This window comes from Bombina bombina, chromosome 2 (assembly GCF_027579735.1).
Source record: "Bombina bombina isolate aBomBom1 chromosome 2, aBomBom1.pri, whole genome shotgun sequence".
NCBI lineage: Eukaryota > Metazoa > Chordata > Amphibia > Anura > Bombinatoridae > Bombina > Bombina bombina.
Window position 1 is genome coordinate 732,881,526 of NC_069500.1, and position 14,539 is coordinate 732,896,064.

General features: G+C 38.7%; 1 protein-coding gene across 3 annotated transcripts in view; it reads right to left on the reverse strand.

Annotated features, from left to right (window-relative positions):
* Positions 1 to 14,539, reverse strand: part of GAK (cyclin G associated kinase) — a 799,358-nt gene that overhangs the window by 750,195 nt on the left and 34,624 nt on the right. For all 3 annotated transcript variants that reach the window (XM_053702755.1, XM_053702754.1, XM_053702753.1), the window contains exon 2: positions 9,141 to 9,202. In XM_053702755.1, the coding sequence (XP_053558730.1) occupies positions 9,141 to 9,202 (62 nt within the window). The remainder of the gene's footprint in view (positions 1 to 9,140; positions 9,203 to 14,539) is intronic.

Here is a 14,539-nt window from a genome sequence, read left to right on the forward strand (position 1 = left end):
TTCATATGGTCCTACAAAAAAATCTAGAGTCCCAGAAAACACTCTGCACCTAACTAAAGAAGATGGTGGACTCAATATCCCGAGTCTTCCGAACTACTACAAAGCTGCCCACCTGGCTAGGGTACTCTCCTGGTCTAGACCTGACAACCTATCTGTATGGAAACAAGTTGAATGCTCCCTACTAAAAATCACATCTATGAGAGACATTGCATGGCTCCCTAAAACCCACAGACCTCCACTAACGCAAAAAATTTACTATATTAAGTCTACTCTTGATATATGGGACAATATACTCAAACACCATAAAGACATTTCCACCTCTGTCTCTCCTCTATCCCCTTTACTAGGCAACCAGCTGTTCTTTCAACAACCTCCTTTTACTCACATAAATGCCTTACCACACTTACAGAACTTGCCCATTCACCTCCTGTTGAGTTCAGGAACACTGAAGGACAGAGCGGAACTAATTACTGAATTAGGCCAACCCTTCCACCTCTGGTATGTTTACTTCCAGACCCGACATGCACTTTATAACAGCGAACATAAGTTAAATATTCTTAGACCAATGACAATATTTGAGCGACTTTGCACAAGTCCTGACATCCAGAAAAGATCCCTTTCCATATCTTACAAATTGCTTAGAGGATCCTTTCCTACCCAAAAACCGTCATACATCCAGAAATGGAACACTGAAATCCCAGGGGTTGTTCTAGACGAGGAGTGGAGGGCTGGTTTTAAAGCCACCCACTCGTCTTCTACTTCCTTACTTATAGCAGAAACGAACTACAAAATAATGTCCCGCTGGTACTTGACACCACAGAGACTCCGGAATATATTTCCAACAGCCTCTGCTGCGTGCTGGAGACGATGTGGAGACATAGGCACCATGATTCATATTTGGTGGGAGTGCCCGCTCCTATCCGAATTCTGGGAAAACCTGGAAAATAGTATCAACGTAATTTTAAGCTCAGATCTTTCTCTTAGTCCGAAAATTGTTCTCCTCAATATCCTCCCACAACTCCACTGTCGGTATCGCATAAAACTACTTCAGATAATGCTATCTAGTGCCAAAAGATTAATACCTAGACTATGGAAATCTCAAACAACACCTACACACTCGATGTGGCTAACTGAAATGAACCACGTCCTAACGTTAGAAAAGCAATGTTATTGCCTATCAGGTAAACAGGATTTCTACTTAGATATGTACTTTATCTGGGAACAGGGAATTTCTAATATATCAAAATCTTTCGTAGGGATATAGTTACCTCAATCCCTATATTAGTGGTTAGGTCCTGGATAAACAGATATAAGTGGAAGGTGCCATACTGCACACACCACAGAATGAAGATAATAATCTCAAAACTCCCCCACCATCCCTTTACCCTTCCCCCTCTCTCCCTTCTTTCTCTGGTCTTATCTCTCTCTTTCTTATGCTCTAGCTATGAAATACTCATAGCACTTCCTCAACTCTCTTAATGGGTACTCTCGATAAAACATAAAATTCCTTGGGTAGAATGATACCTTTCATAATATAAAGAATCCATCTGTCAGATATTCACCAATTGTTTAATCATTTGTTATTGTATGGATGTCAATATATGAAAATATGTATACCCAATAAAAAATTTTTTTTTTTTTTTTTTTTTAAATGTTCAAAAGACTGTTCCATGATGATTTTGGAAATCACTCTTGGAAGAAGAACTAGAGGCGGGATTATGTAAGCAGGTTAATAACACCAAGGAAGTGTCAGCGCATCCATTGCTTCCGCCTGAACATCCCTGGACCTGGACAGGTATCTGGGAAGTTTCTTGTTCAGATGAGAGGCCATGAGATCCATCTCTGGAAGCCCCCACATCTGAACAATCTGAGAAAACACATCTGGATGGAGAAACCACTCCCCTGGATGTAAAGTCTGGCGGCTGAGATAATCCGCCTCCCAATTGTCTACACCTGGGATATGCACCGCAGAGATTAGACAGGAGCTGGATTCCGCCCAAGCAAGTATCCGAGATACTTCTTTCATAGCTTGGGGATTGTGAGTTCCACCCTGATGATTGACATAAGCCACAGTTGTGATATTGTCTGTCTGAAAACAAATGAACGGTTCTCTCTTTAGTAGAGGCCAGAACTGAAGAGCCCTGAGAATTGCACGGAGTTCTAAAATATTTATTGGTAATTTCGCCTCTTGAGATTTCCAAACCCCTTGTGCTGTCAGAGACCCCCAAACGGCTCCCCAACCTGAAAGACTCACATCTGTTGTGATCACAGTCCAGGTTGGGCGAACAAAAGATGCCCCTTGAAACAAACGATGGTGATCTATCCACCATGTCAGAGAGTGACGTACATTGGGATTCAAGGATATTAATTGTGATATCATTGTATAATCCCTGCACCATTGATTCAGCATACAAAGCTGTAGAGGTCTCATGTGAAAACGAGCAGAGGGGATTGCGTCCGATGCTGCAGTCATGAGACCTAAAACTTCCATGCACATAGCCACTGAAGGGAATGACAGACTGAAGGTGCTGGCAGGCTGCAACCAATTTTAAATGTCTCTTGTCTGTTAGAGACAGAGTCATGGACACTGAATCTATCTGGAAACCTAAAAAGGTGACCCTTGTCTGAGGAATCAAGAAACTTTTTGTTAAATTGATCCTCCAACCATGTTTCCGAAGAAACAACACTAGTTGATTCGTGTGAGAATCTGCAGTATGTAAAGACTGAAAGACTGAACTAGTACCAAGATATCGTCCAAATAAGGAAACACCGCAATACCCTGTTCTCTGATAGTAGGGCACCCAGAATCTTTGAAAAGATTATTGGAGCTGTTGCTAGGCCAAATGGAAGAGCAACAAATTGGTAATGCTTGTCTAGAAAAGAGAATCTCAGAAACTGATAGTGTTCTGGATGAATCGGAATATGAAGGTATGCATCCTGCAAGTCTATTGTGGATATATAATGTCCTTGCTGAACAAAAGGCAGAATAGTCCTTATAGTCACCATCTTGAAAGTTGGTACTCTTACATAACGATTCCAAATTTTAAGATCCAGAACTGGTCTGAACAAATTTTCTTTCTTTGGTACAATGAATAGGTTTGAATAAAACCCCAAACCTTGTTCCTGAAGAGGAACTGGCATGATTACCCCTGAAGACTCCAGGTCTGAAACACACTTCAGAAAAGCCTGAGCTTTTACTGGATTTACAGGAATGTGTGAGAGAAAAAATCTTCTCACAGGAGGTCTTACTTTGAATCCTATTCGATACCCTTGAGAGACAATGCTCTGAATCCAATGATTTTGGACAGATTTTATCAAAAAATCCTTGAAAAATCTTAATCTGCCCCCTACCAGCTGAGCTGGAATGAGGGCCGCACCTTCATGCGGACTTAGGGGCAGACTTTGGTTTCCTAAATGGCTTGGATTTATTCCAATTTGAGGAAGGCTTCCAACTGGAAGCAGATTCCTTGGGAGGAGGATTGAGTTTTTGTTCATTATTCTGACGAAAGGAACGAAAACGGTTAGAAGCCTTAGATTTACCCTTAGGTTTTTTATCCTGAGGCAAAAAAACTCCTTTTCCTCCAGTGATAGTTGAAATAATAGAATCTAACTGAGAACCAAATAAATTATTACCTTGGAAAGAAAGAGATAGTAATCTAGATTTAGATGTCATATCAGCATTCCAAGATTTAAGCCGCAAAGCTCTTCTAGCTAATACAGCTAAAGACATGGATCTAACATCAATTTTGATAATATCAAAAATGGCATCACAAATAAAATGATTAGCATGTTGCAGTAAGCGAACAATGCTAGACACGTCAGAATCCAATTCATGTTGCGCTAAGTTTTCCAACCAGAAAGTTGATGCAGCCGCAACATCACCCAAAGAAATAGCAGGTCTGAGAAGATGACCTGAATATAAATAGGCCTTCCTTAGATAAGATTCAAGCTTCCTATCTAAAGGATCCTTAAAGGAAGTGCTATCTTACATAGGAATAGTGGTACATTTAGCAAGAGTAGAAATAACCCCATCAACTTTGGGGATCTTTTCCCAAAACTCAATAGATTTTTCTGGTAAAGGATACAATCTTTTAAACCTTGAAGAAGGAACAAAGGAAGTACCTGGCTTATTCCATTCCCTAGAAATCATATCAGAAATAGCCTCAGGAATAGGAAAAACACCTGGGGAAACCATAGGAGGTTTAAAAACAGCATTTAAACGTTTATTAGACTGAACGTCAATAGGACTGGTTACCTCAATATCCAAAGTAATTAACACTTCTCTTAATAAAGAACGCATATACTCTATTTTAAATAAATAAGTAGATTTGTCAGTGTCAATATCTGAGGAAGGATCTTCTGTTTCAGATAGATCCTCAGCAGAAGAGGATGAATTATTATGTTGTTGGTCATTTGAAATTTCATCAGCTAAATGAGAAGTTTTAAAAGACATTTTACGTTTATTAGAAGGTGGAAATGCAGACAAAGCCTTCATAATAGATTCAGAAACAAATTCTTTAAAATTTACAGGTATATCATGCACATTAGAAGTTGAAGGAACTGCAACTGGCAATGTACTATTACTGATAGAAACACTATCTGCATGTAAAAGTTTATCATGACAACTATTACAAATGACATTCGGTGGAATAATTTCTACAATTTTGCAACAAATGCACTTAGCTTTGGTAGAACCGATGTCAGGCAGCAATGTTCCAGAAGAAACTTCAGAGACAGGATCGGATTGGGACATCTTGCTCAATGTAAAAGAAAAAACAACATATAAAGCAAAATTATCTATTTCCTTAAATGACAGTTTCAGGAATGGGAAAAAATGCAAAAGCATAGGCCTCTTGATAGAGAAGAGAGCAGGAGGCAAACATGAATGGGGTATTGAAATAATGAAAAAAATCTGGCGCCAAGTATGACGCACAACGTAACGTAAACTTTTTTGGCGCCAAAAATGACCGGAAATGACACACTTGCGTCACTAATGACGCCGCCGTGTGAAAGGTCTCGACGTCACGTATGACGCAGGAAATTACGAAGTTGCATCAAAAAACGTAATTTCCCGTGCCAAAAAAGTTTGCACCAAAAATGACGCAATAAAGTCTAACATTTGACGCACTCGCGGGCCTAATACCCGCAAATGCAAAAGTAGTCAAAATTGAAAAAGACTTAACCCCAGGTAAGAAACAAATTTCTTAAAGTGTTTATATTCCCAAACATGAAACTGACAGTCTGCAGAAGGAAATACATGAACCTGACTCATGGCAAATATAAGTACAATACATATATTTAGAACTTTATATAATTTGCATAAAGTGCCAAACCATAGCTGAGTGCGTCTTAAGTAATAAAAACATACTTACCAAAAAGACACCCATCCACATATAGCAGATAGCCAAACCAGTACTAAAACAGTTCTTTAGTAGAAGTAATGGAAAATTTGAGAGTATATCGTCGATCTGAAAAAGGGAGGTAGGAGATTAATCTCTACGACCGATAACAGAGAACCCATAAAAAAGACCCCCGTTAGGGAAATCATCGTATTCAATAGGTGATACTCCCTTCACGTCCCTCTGACATTCGCTGTACTCTGAGAGGAATCGGGCTTCAACAATGCTGAGAAGCGCATATCAACGTAGAAATCTTAGCACAAACTTACTTCACCACCTCCATAGGAGGCAAAGTTTGTAAAACTGAATTGTGGGTGTGGTGAGGGGGTGTATTTATAGGCATTTTGAGGTTTGGGAAACTTTGCCCCTCCTGGTAGGATTGTATATCGCATATGTCACTAGCTCATGGACTCTTGCCAATTACATGAAAGAAAACGGTATTGCGCCTTTAAGAGAAAAAAAGCATACACGTTCTGCAAAACCGCTTTAAAATGCACCAAATATTTCAAATGTTTGCAAGCAGACTCAATGTGTAGTTAAGTTTGCCCCACAAGGAAATTTAACATTTAACCCTTTAATGTGCAAACCGGATTGAAATTAGGCCTAAATCCGGAAAAAACAACCTCAACACCTTACCACAGCCCTGCTGTGGCGCCTACCTGCCCTCAGGGATAGTAAATATGGGGTTAAAGCTTCGATTTGGCCAAAAACATCCACAAGGGCCCTCAGGAGTTGGAGCTTGCTCACTCGCCCATCTCACTCGATGTCTCTACAGCCTCAAAGAACCGCACCAGAGCGGTTTTAAACTAGCCATGTGGGTTCTGAGACCCAAAAAATAAGCCAAGTGTACCCTCAATAAAGTTGCCCAAAAAACGTTATTGCCCACAAAACGTTAACAGCACTCCCAGTTCATAAAATGTTTGCCCACAAACATTCAAACCTCAGTGTCAACCATTTTTGTAATTAGCCCCTTATGCAAGCTTAGTAATGCCTTTCTATAGCTCTTAGGATTACTGCTTACCCTTACCCTCATGGGGATACTGTCAGTCTTTCTGAAATACCTCACTGCTATATAGCATGAAAACGTTCCTCACACTGAAGTTTCTTGTACCCCTCAGCCTCTGTGGGAACAGCACTGGATCTTAGTTACAAATGCTAAGATCATCATCCTCCAGGCAGAAGTCTTCATTCATCTGCTGCCTGAGAGTAAATAGTACACACCGGTACCATTTAAAACAAAAAACTCTTGCGTGAAGAAATTAAAAACTAATATTTTATCACCTCTTTCACTTTATCCTTCCTAGTACTTAGAGTAGGCAAAGAGAATGACTGGGAGGTGGAGCTAAGGGAGGAGCTATATAGACAGCTCTGCTGTGGTGCTCTTTGCCACTTCCTGTTAGCAGGAGGATAATATCCCACAAGTAAAGGATGAATCCGTGGACTCGTCGTACCTTATAGAAGAAAAAGAGGAAATATCAGGTTCAACATCAGTTGAAGATTTCTCATAACCAGAGGAAACTTCACCATCTGAAGACATAAAAGTATCTGGCTTTAGGGCACAAAACTGCAGCCTTGATAAAAAAAAGTTACCAGTAGGTGAAACAATTTCAGTATTCTCCTGTAATGAACAAACAGAAGGTTCGTTAATACCCAAAGAAACAGCATTACGTTGGTCTGATTGCATTAATAATTCTAAACATAAGTGACATAAATGAGCTGGAGAAGGCACCTCAGCTTTTTTCAATAAGCTAATAATGGTAGAAAGGTGTTCAGGGGACTCAGTTTCTTGGGTAGATTTAGGGACAAAATCACACTGCTCCATTATAGCATATGGCAAAGCAAAGAATGCAGTAAACACTATAAACCCCTTAAAAAGCTATTAAGCCATGAAAATCACTTACCTAAGACGAATAGGAGTATATAAGGAGGCAAGAGACAAGTCCCTGCGACCAATTATAGAAAGTTTATCAAAAATGAATCACAAACCATTCCCACATATACATCCCACTGTCAAGTAATGTACTCTGAGGGGTAACTGGGCTTCAATATAGACTGTAAACCCCTCTCACTGAAGAATCAAATGTACATCTCCATTCTTTAATCACCTCCAGCGGAAGCAAAGTATACGAGTATCTGTGAGATGGAAGAGGTTTTATAGAGCTCTTGGGGTTTGGGAATATTTGACGCCTCCTAGTGGTAGAGAAGAGTTATTTCCAGTAGTAATGGATCGTGCACTCTCACAACCTGTATGAAAGAAAAAAATATTACAGTACACCGTCTTAACCATGAAACGGACTTTCAAAATAAAATTTGAATTTGCCTTTTACTAATAAGGAAATAACATTTTACAGTAAAGTCAAACTTAGATTAAAATGTATTGGATAGAGCATGCGATTTTTAACAACTTTCGGATTTACTTTTATTATCAAATATTTTTAGTTCTCTTGGTGTCCTTTGTTAAAGAGTAATCCTAGGTGAACGATAAATAGAATGTGCACGTGTCTAAAAGGGATATGAAACCCAAAACATTTATTTTGGGTTCCAGAGAGCATGCAATTTTAAACAAATTTCTCATTTACTTCTATTATCAATTTTTCTTACTTCTGCCATAGACACGTGCACACTTCTAAGCTCCTATCAGCATACCTAGTTTTTTTTTCAACATAGAATGTCAAGAGAACAAAGCAAATTTGATAAAATAAATTAAAAGTTGTTTTATAATTCAGATAGAGCATGCAATTTTAAAGTCTAATTTTGACTATACTGTATACACTAGTGTATATTAAATATAAAAAGGAACACTATTTAATTTGTATTAGCAATTCCATTTTTTTTTATTTCAAAGTAATTAACTGGTGTCTTGCACTCATCTATTGATTGCATTATTACATAAAAATGAAAAAGCTTTAGAATAGGTTTTATTATACAAATCTGAATAATCTGAATACAAATGGAATAATCAATAAATAAGACATTTATATTATTATGCTGAAATCTGTATAATTAAGAAAATAATGAACAGGGAAGCTTGCAAGGACTTCAAGAATTTATGTGGCATGTGCCGGTTCAGCCATGTTTTCCTATTGAGTTTAGGGAAGTTTTCTATTAAATCTCATGAGAACACAGCACGCAATGCTGGTGCCGATTGGCTATTTATTTTATTTTTTTCCAACATGTAGCAGGACAGTAGCTTAAGAATAACTATTCACATAGCACTTATACATAGAGATATATTTTATGTCAGCTTTAAACAGTTATGCGGAATCACTTTCAAGTGATTTAGCATATGGAGTATTATGTCCCTTTAAGCACTACCCAAAAGTTGGACATCATTTTTTTAGCTTAAGTTACAACCTAAACCATTATTCAGAACAATGGCATAATACGAAAAAACAGGCATCATTTTATCTATATATATGTAGGGTTTGACAATTTTTGTTTTTACAAAGCATCTAGGAGCCACATACTTTTGGCAATATAGTGTATGTGAGTGTAACACACACTATATAACATAATAAAAGTTGTATTTGTACTTCCCAGCTGTGATGTCTAAAAAGGATCCAGCCTCACCAAGCTAAAATGTTAGGTGTGCCTAAAGGCACCACAAGTGGGGGGCACCCATGGGAGTCTTAGGGACTGTAAACCAGAGAGTCAAGGACTAATTGTAAGGCTCCAGGGAGTCACTGCCAGTCTTACACACAAAACCCGAATATTCAAAGAAACAACAAAACAAGCATTTACCTTTAGTGCATAGTCCTTCCCACTTCCAACATCTTGTGCCTCATAGACAAATGCAAAACCACCTGAAAATCAGAGAAATGTCATTTAAAATATTTCACCATCACTAAACAAATCTTTGCTTAGAAAATGTAAACCATTTAACCCTCTAATACCCAGTCAGTAATCACTCCTGTGACAAAAGGAATAGTCTAGACCCAATACATCATTTTGGATTATTTATTGTTACATACCAGAAAAACATAATTTATGTAAGAACTTACCTGATAAATTCATTTCTTTCATATTAGCAAGAGTCCATGAGCTAATGACGTATGGGATATACATTCCTACCAGGAGGGGCAAAGTTTCCCAAACCTCAAAATGCCTATAAATACACCCCTCACCACACCCACAAATCAGTTTAACGAATAGCCAAGAAGTGGGGTGATAAGAAAAAAAGTGCGAAAGCATAAAAAATAAGGAATTGGAATAATTGTGCTTTATACAAAAAAAGGGGCCTCATGGACTCTTGCTAATATGAAAGAAATGAATTTATCAGGTAAGTTCTTACATAAATTATGTTTTCTTTCATGTAATTAGGAAGAGTCCATGAGCTAGTGACGTATGGGATAATGAATACCCAAGATGTGGATCTTCCACGCAAGAGTCACTAGAGAGGGAGGGATAAAATAAAGACAGCCAATTCCGCTGAAAAATAATCCACACCCAAAACAAAAAGTTTAAATCTTATAATGAAAAAACCTGAAAATATAAGCAGAAGAATCAAACTGAAACAGCTGCCTGAAGTACTTTTCTACCAAAGACTGCTTCTGAGGAAGAAAACGCATCAAAATGGTAGAATTTAGTAAAAGTATGCAAAGAAGACCAAGTTGCTGCTTTGCAAATCTGATCAACCGAAGCTTCATTCCTAAATGCCCAGGAAGTAGAGACTGACCTAGTTGAATGAGCTGTAATCCTTTTTGAGGCGGAGTTCTACCAGACTCAACATAAGCATGATGAATCAAAGACTTTAACCACAATGCCAAAGAAATGGCAGAAGCCTTCTGACATTTCCTAGAACCAGAAAAGATAACAAATAGACTAGAAGTCTTTCGGAAATCTTTAGTAGCTTCAACATAATATTTCAAAGCTCTAACCACATCCAAAGAATGCAACGATCTTTCCTTAGAATTCTTAGGATTAGGACACAATGAAGGAACTACAATCTCTCTACTAATGTTGTTAGAATTCACAACCTTAGGTAAAAATTTAAAAGAAGTTCGCAAAACCGCCTTATCCTGATGAAAAATCAGAAAAGGAGACTCACAAGAAAGAGCAGATAATTCAGAAACTCTTCTAGCAGAAGAGATGGTCAAAAGAAACAAAACTTTCCAAGAAAGTAATTTAATATCCAGCGAATGCATGGGTTCAAACGGAGGAGCTTGAAGAGCCCCCAGAACCAAATTCAAACTCCAAGGAGGAGAGATTGACTTAATGACAGGTTTTATACGAACCAAAGTCTGTACAAAACAATGAATATCAGGAAGATTAGCAATCTTTCTGTGAAAAAGAACAGAAAGAGCAGAGATTTGTCCTTTCAAGGAACTTGCAGACAAACCTTTATCCAAACCATCCTGAAGAAACTGTAAAAATCCTAGGAATTCTAAAAGAATGCCAGGAAAAATGATGAGAACACCAAGAAATGTAAGTCTTCCAAACTCGATAATATATATCTTCCTAGATACAGATTTACGAGCCTGTAACATAGTATTAATTACAGAGTCAGAGAAACCTCTATGACTGAGAATCAAGCGTTCAATCTCCATACCTTCAAATTTAAGGATTTGAGATCCTGATGGAAAAAAGGACCTTGCGATAGAAGGTCTGGTCTTAACGGAAGAGTCCCCGGGTGGCAAGTAGCCATCCGGACAAGATCCGCATACCAAAACCTGTGAGGCCATGCTGGAGCCACCAGCAGAACAGACGAACGCTCCTTCAGAATCTTGGAAATCACTCTTGGAAGAAGAACTAGAGGCGGAAAGATATAGGCAGGATGATACTTCCAAGGAAGTGACAATGCATCCACTGCTTCCGCCTGAGGATCCCTGGATCTGGACAGATACCTGGGAAGTTTCTTGTTTAGATGAGAAGCCCCCACATTTGAACAATCTGAAGAAATACTTCTGGATGAAGAGACCACTCGCCCGGATGTAATGTCTGGCGACTGAGATAATCCGCTTCCCAATTGTCTATACCTGGGATATGAACCGCAGAAATTAGACAGGAGCTGGATTCCGCCCAAACAAGTATTCGAGATACTTCTTTCATAGCCAGAGGACTGTGAGTTCCTCCTTGATGATTGACATATGCCACGGTTGTGACATTGTCCGTCTGAAAACAAATGAATGACTCTCTCTTTAGAAGAGGCCATGACTGAAGAGCTCTGAAAATTGCACGGAGTTCCAAAATGTTGATTGGTAATCTCTCCTCCTGAGATTCCCAAACCCCTTGTGCTGTCAGAGACCCCGATACAGCTCCCCAACCTGTCAGACTTGCATCTGTTGAGATCACAGTCCAGGTCGGAAGAATAAAAGTAGCCCCCTGAACTAAACGATGGTGGTCTGTCCACCACGTCAGAGTGTCGTACAATCGGTTTTAAAGATATTAATTGCGATATCTTTGTATAATCCCTGCACCACTGGTTCAGCATACAGAGCTGAAGAGGTCGCATGTGAAAACGAGCAAAGGGGATCGCGTCCGATGCAGCAGTCATAAGACCTAGAATTTCCATGCATAAGGCTACCGAAGGGAATGATTGAGACTGAAGGTTTCGACAAGCTGAAACCAATTTCAGACGTCTTTTGTCCGTTAGCGACAGAGTCATGGACACTGAATCTATCTGGAAACCTAAAAAGGTTACCCTTGTCTGAGGAGTCAACAAACTCTTTGGTAAATTGATCCTCCAACCATGTTCTCGAAGAAACGATACAAGTTGATTCGTATAAGATTCTGCTAAAAGTGAAGACTGAGCAAGTACCAAGATATTGTCCAAATAAGGAAATACCACAATACCCTGTTCTCTGATTACAGATAGAAGGGCACCGAGAACCTTTGTAAAAATCCTTGGAGCTGTTGCTAGGCCAAACGGCAGAGCCACAAACTGGTAATGCTTGACTAGGAAAGAGAATCTCAGAAACTGATAGTGATCTGGATGAATCGGAATATGCAGATATGCATCTTGTAAATCTATTGTGGACATATAATGCCCTTGCTGAACAAAAGGCAGAATAGTCCTTATAATTACCATTTTGAATGTTGGTATCCTTACGTAACAATTCAATATTTTTAAATCCAGAACTGGTCTGAAGGAATTCTCCTTCTTTGGTACAATGAAGAGATTTGAGTAAAACCCCAGCCCCTGTTCCAGAACTGGAACTGGCACAATTACTCCAGCCAACTCTAGATCTGAAACACATTTCAGAAATGCTTGAGCCTTCACTGGATTTATTGGGACACAGGAAAGAAAAAATCTTCTTGCAGGAGGCCTTATCTTGAAGCCTATTCTGTATCCTTGTGAAAATATGTTCTGAATCCAAAGATTGTGAATCAAATTGATCCAAATTTCTTTGAAAAAAAGGAATCTGCCCCCTACCAGCTGTGCTAGAATGAGGGCTGCACCTTCATGTGGACTTGGGAGCTGGCTTTGGCTTTCTAAAGGGCTTGGATTTATTCCAGACTGGAGATGGTTTCCAAACTGAAACCGTTCCTGTAGGGGAAGGATCAGGCTTTTGTTCCTTATTGTGACGAAAGGAACTAAAACGATTAGCAGACCTAAATTTACCTTTAGATTTTTTATCCTGGGGTAAAAAAGTTCCTTTCCCCCCAGTAACAGTTGAAATAATAGAATCCAACTGTGAACCAAACAATTTATTACCTTGGAAAGAAAGGGAAAGCAAAGTTGACTAAGAAGACATATCAGCATTCCAAGTTTTAAGCCATAAAGCTCTTCTAGCTAAAATAGCTAAAGACATACCTGACATCAACCCTAATGATATCAAAGATGGCATCACAAATAAAATTATTAGCATGTTGAAGAAGATTAACAATGCTATGAGTATTATGATCTGTTACTTGTTGTGCTAAGGCTTCTAAACAGAAAGTTGAAGCTGCAGCAACATCTGCCAGATATAGCAGGTCTAAGAAGATTACCTGAACATAAGTAAGCTTTTCTTAGAAAGGATTCAATTTTCCTATCTAAAGGATCCTTAAAGGAAGTAATATCTGCCGTAGGAATAGTAGTACGTTTAGCAAGAGTAGAGATAGCCCCATCAACTTTAGGGATTTTGTCCCAAAACTCCAATCTGTCAGATGGCACAGGATATAATTGTTTAAACCGTTTAGAAGGAGTAAAAGAATTACCCAGATTATTCCATTCCCTGGAGATTACTTCAGAAATAGCATCAGGGACGGGAAAAAACCCCAGAATAACCGCAGGAGATTTAAAAACCGTATTCAAACGTTTAGATTTAGTAACAAGAGGACCAGAATCATCTATTTCTAATGCAATTAAGACTTCTTTAAGTAAAGAACGAATAAATTCCATTTTAAAAAAATAAGAAGATTTATCAGTATCAATCTCTGAAACAGAATCCTCTGAACCAGAAAAATCAGTATCAGAAACAGAATCAGAATGATGATGTTCGTTTAAAAAAAGTCATCTGAAACATGAGAAGCTTTAAAAGACCTTTTACGATTACTGGAAGGAGGAATAACAGACATAGCCTTCTTAATAGATTTAGAAACAAAATCTCTTATGTTAACAGGAACACCCTGAATATTAGATGTTGATGGAACAGCAACAGGTAATGGAACATTACTAAAGGAAATATTTTCTGCATTAACAAGTTTGTCATGACATTCATCACAAACAGCCGGAGAAACCGTTACCACAAGCTTACAACAAATACACTTAACTTTGGTAGATCCAGCATCAGGCAGTGATTTTCCAGAAGTGGCTTCTGATTCAGGGTCAACCTGAGACATCTTGCAATATGTAATAGAAAAAACAACATATAAAGCAAAATTGGTCAAATTCCTTAAATGACAGTTTCAGGAATGGGAAAAAATGCCAATGAATAAGAAGCAATAAGCCTTAAATATTGTGGAGACAACAATGACGCTCAAATTTTTTAGCGCCAAAAAAGACGCCCCCATTATTTGGCGCCTAAATGCTTTTGGCGCCAAAAATGACGCCACATCCGGTAACGCCGACATTTTTGGCGCAAAAACGTCAAAAAAAATGACGCAACTTCCGGCGACACGTATGACGCCGGAAATGACAAAATTTTTGCGCCAAGAAAGTCCGCGCCAAGAATGACGCAATAAAATGAAGCATTTTCAGCCCCTGCGAGCCTAACAGC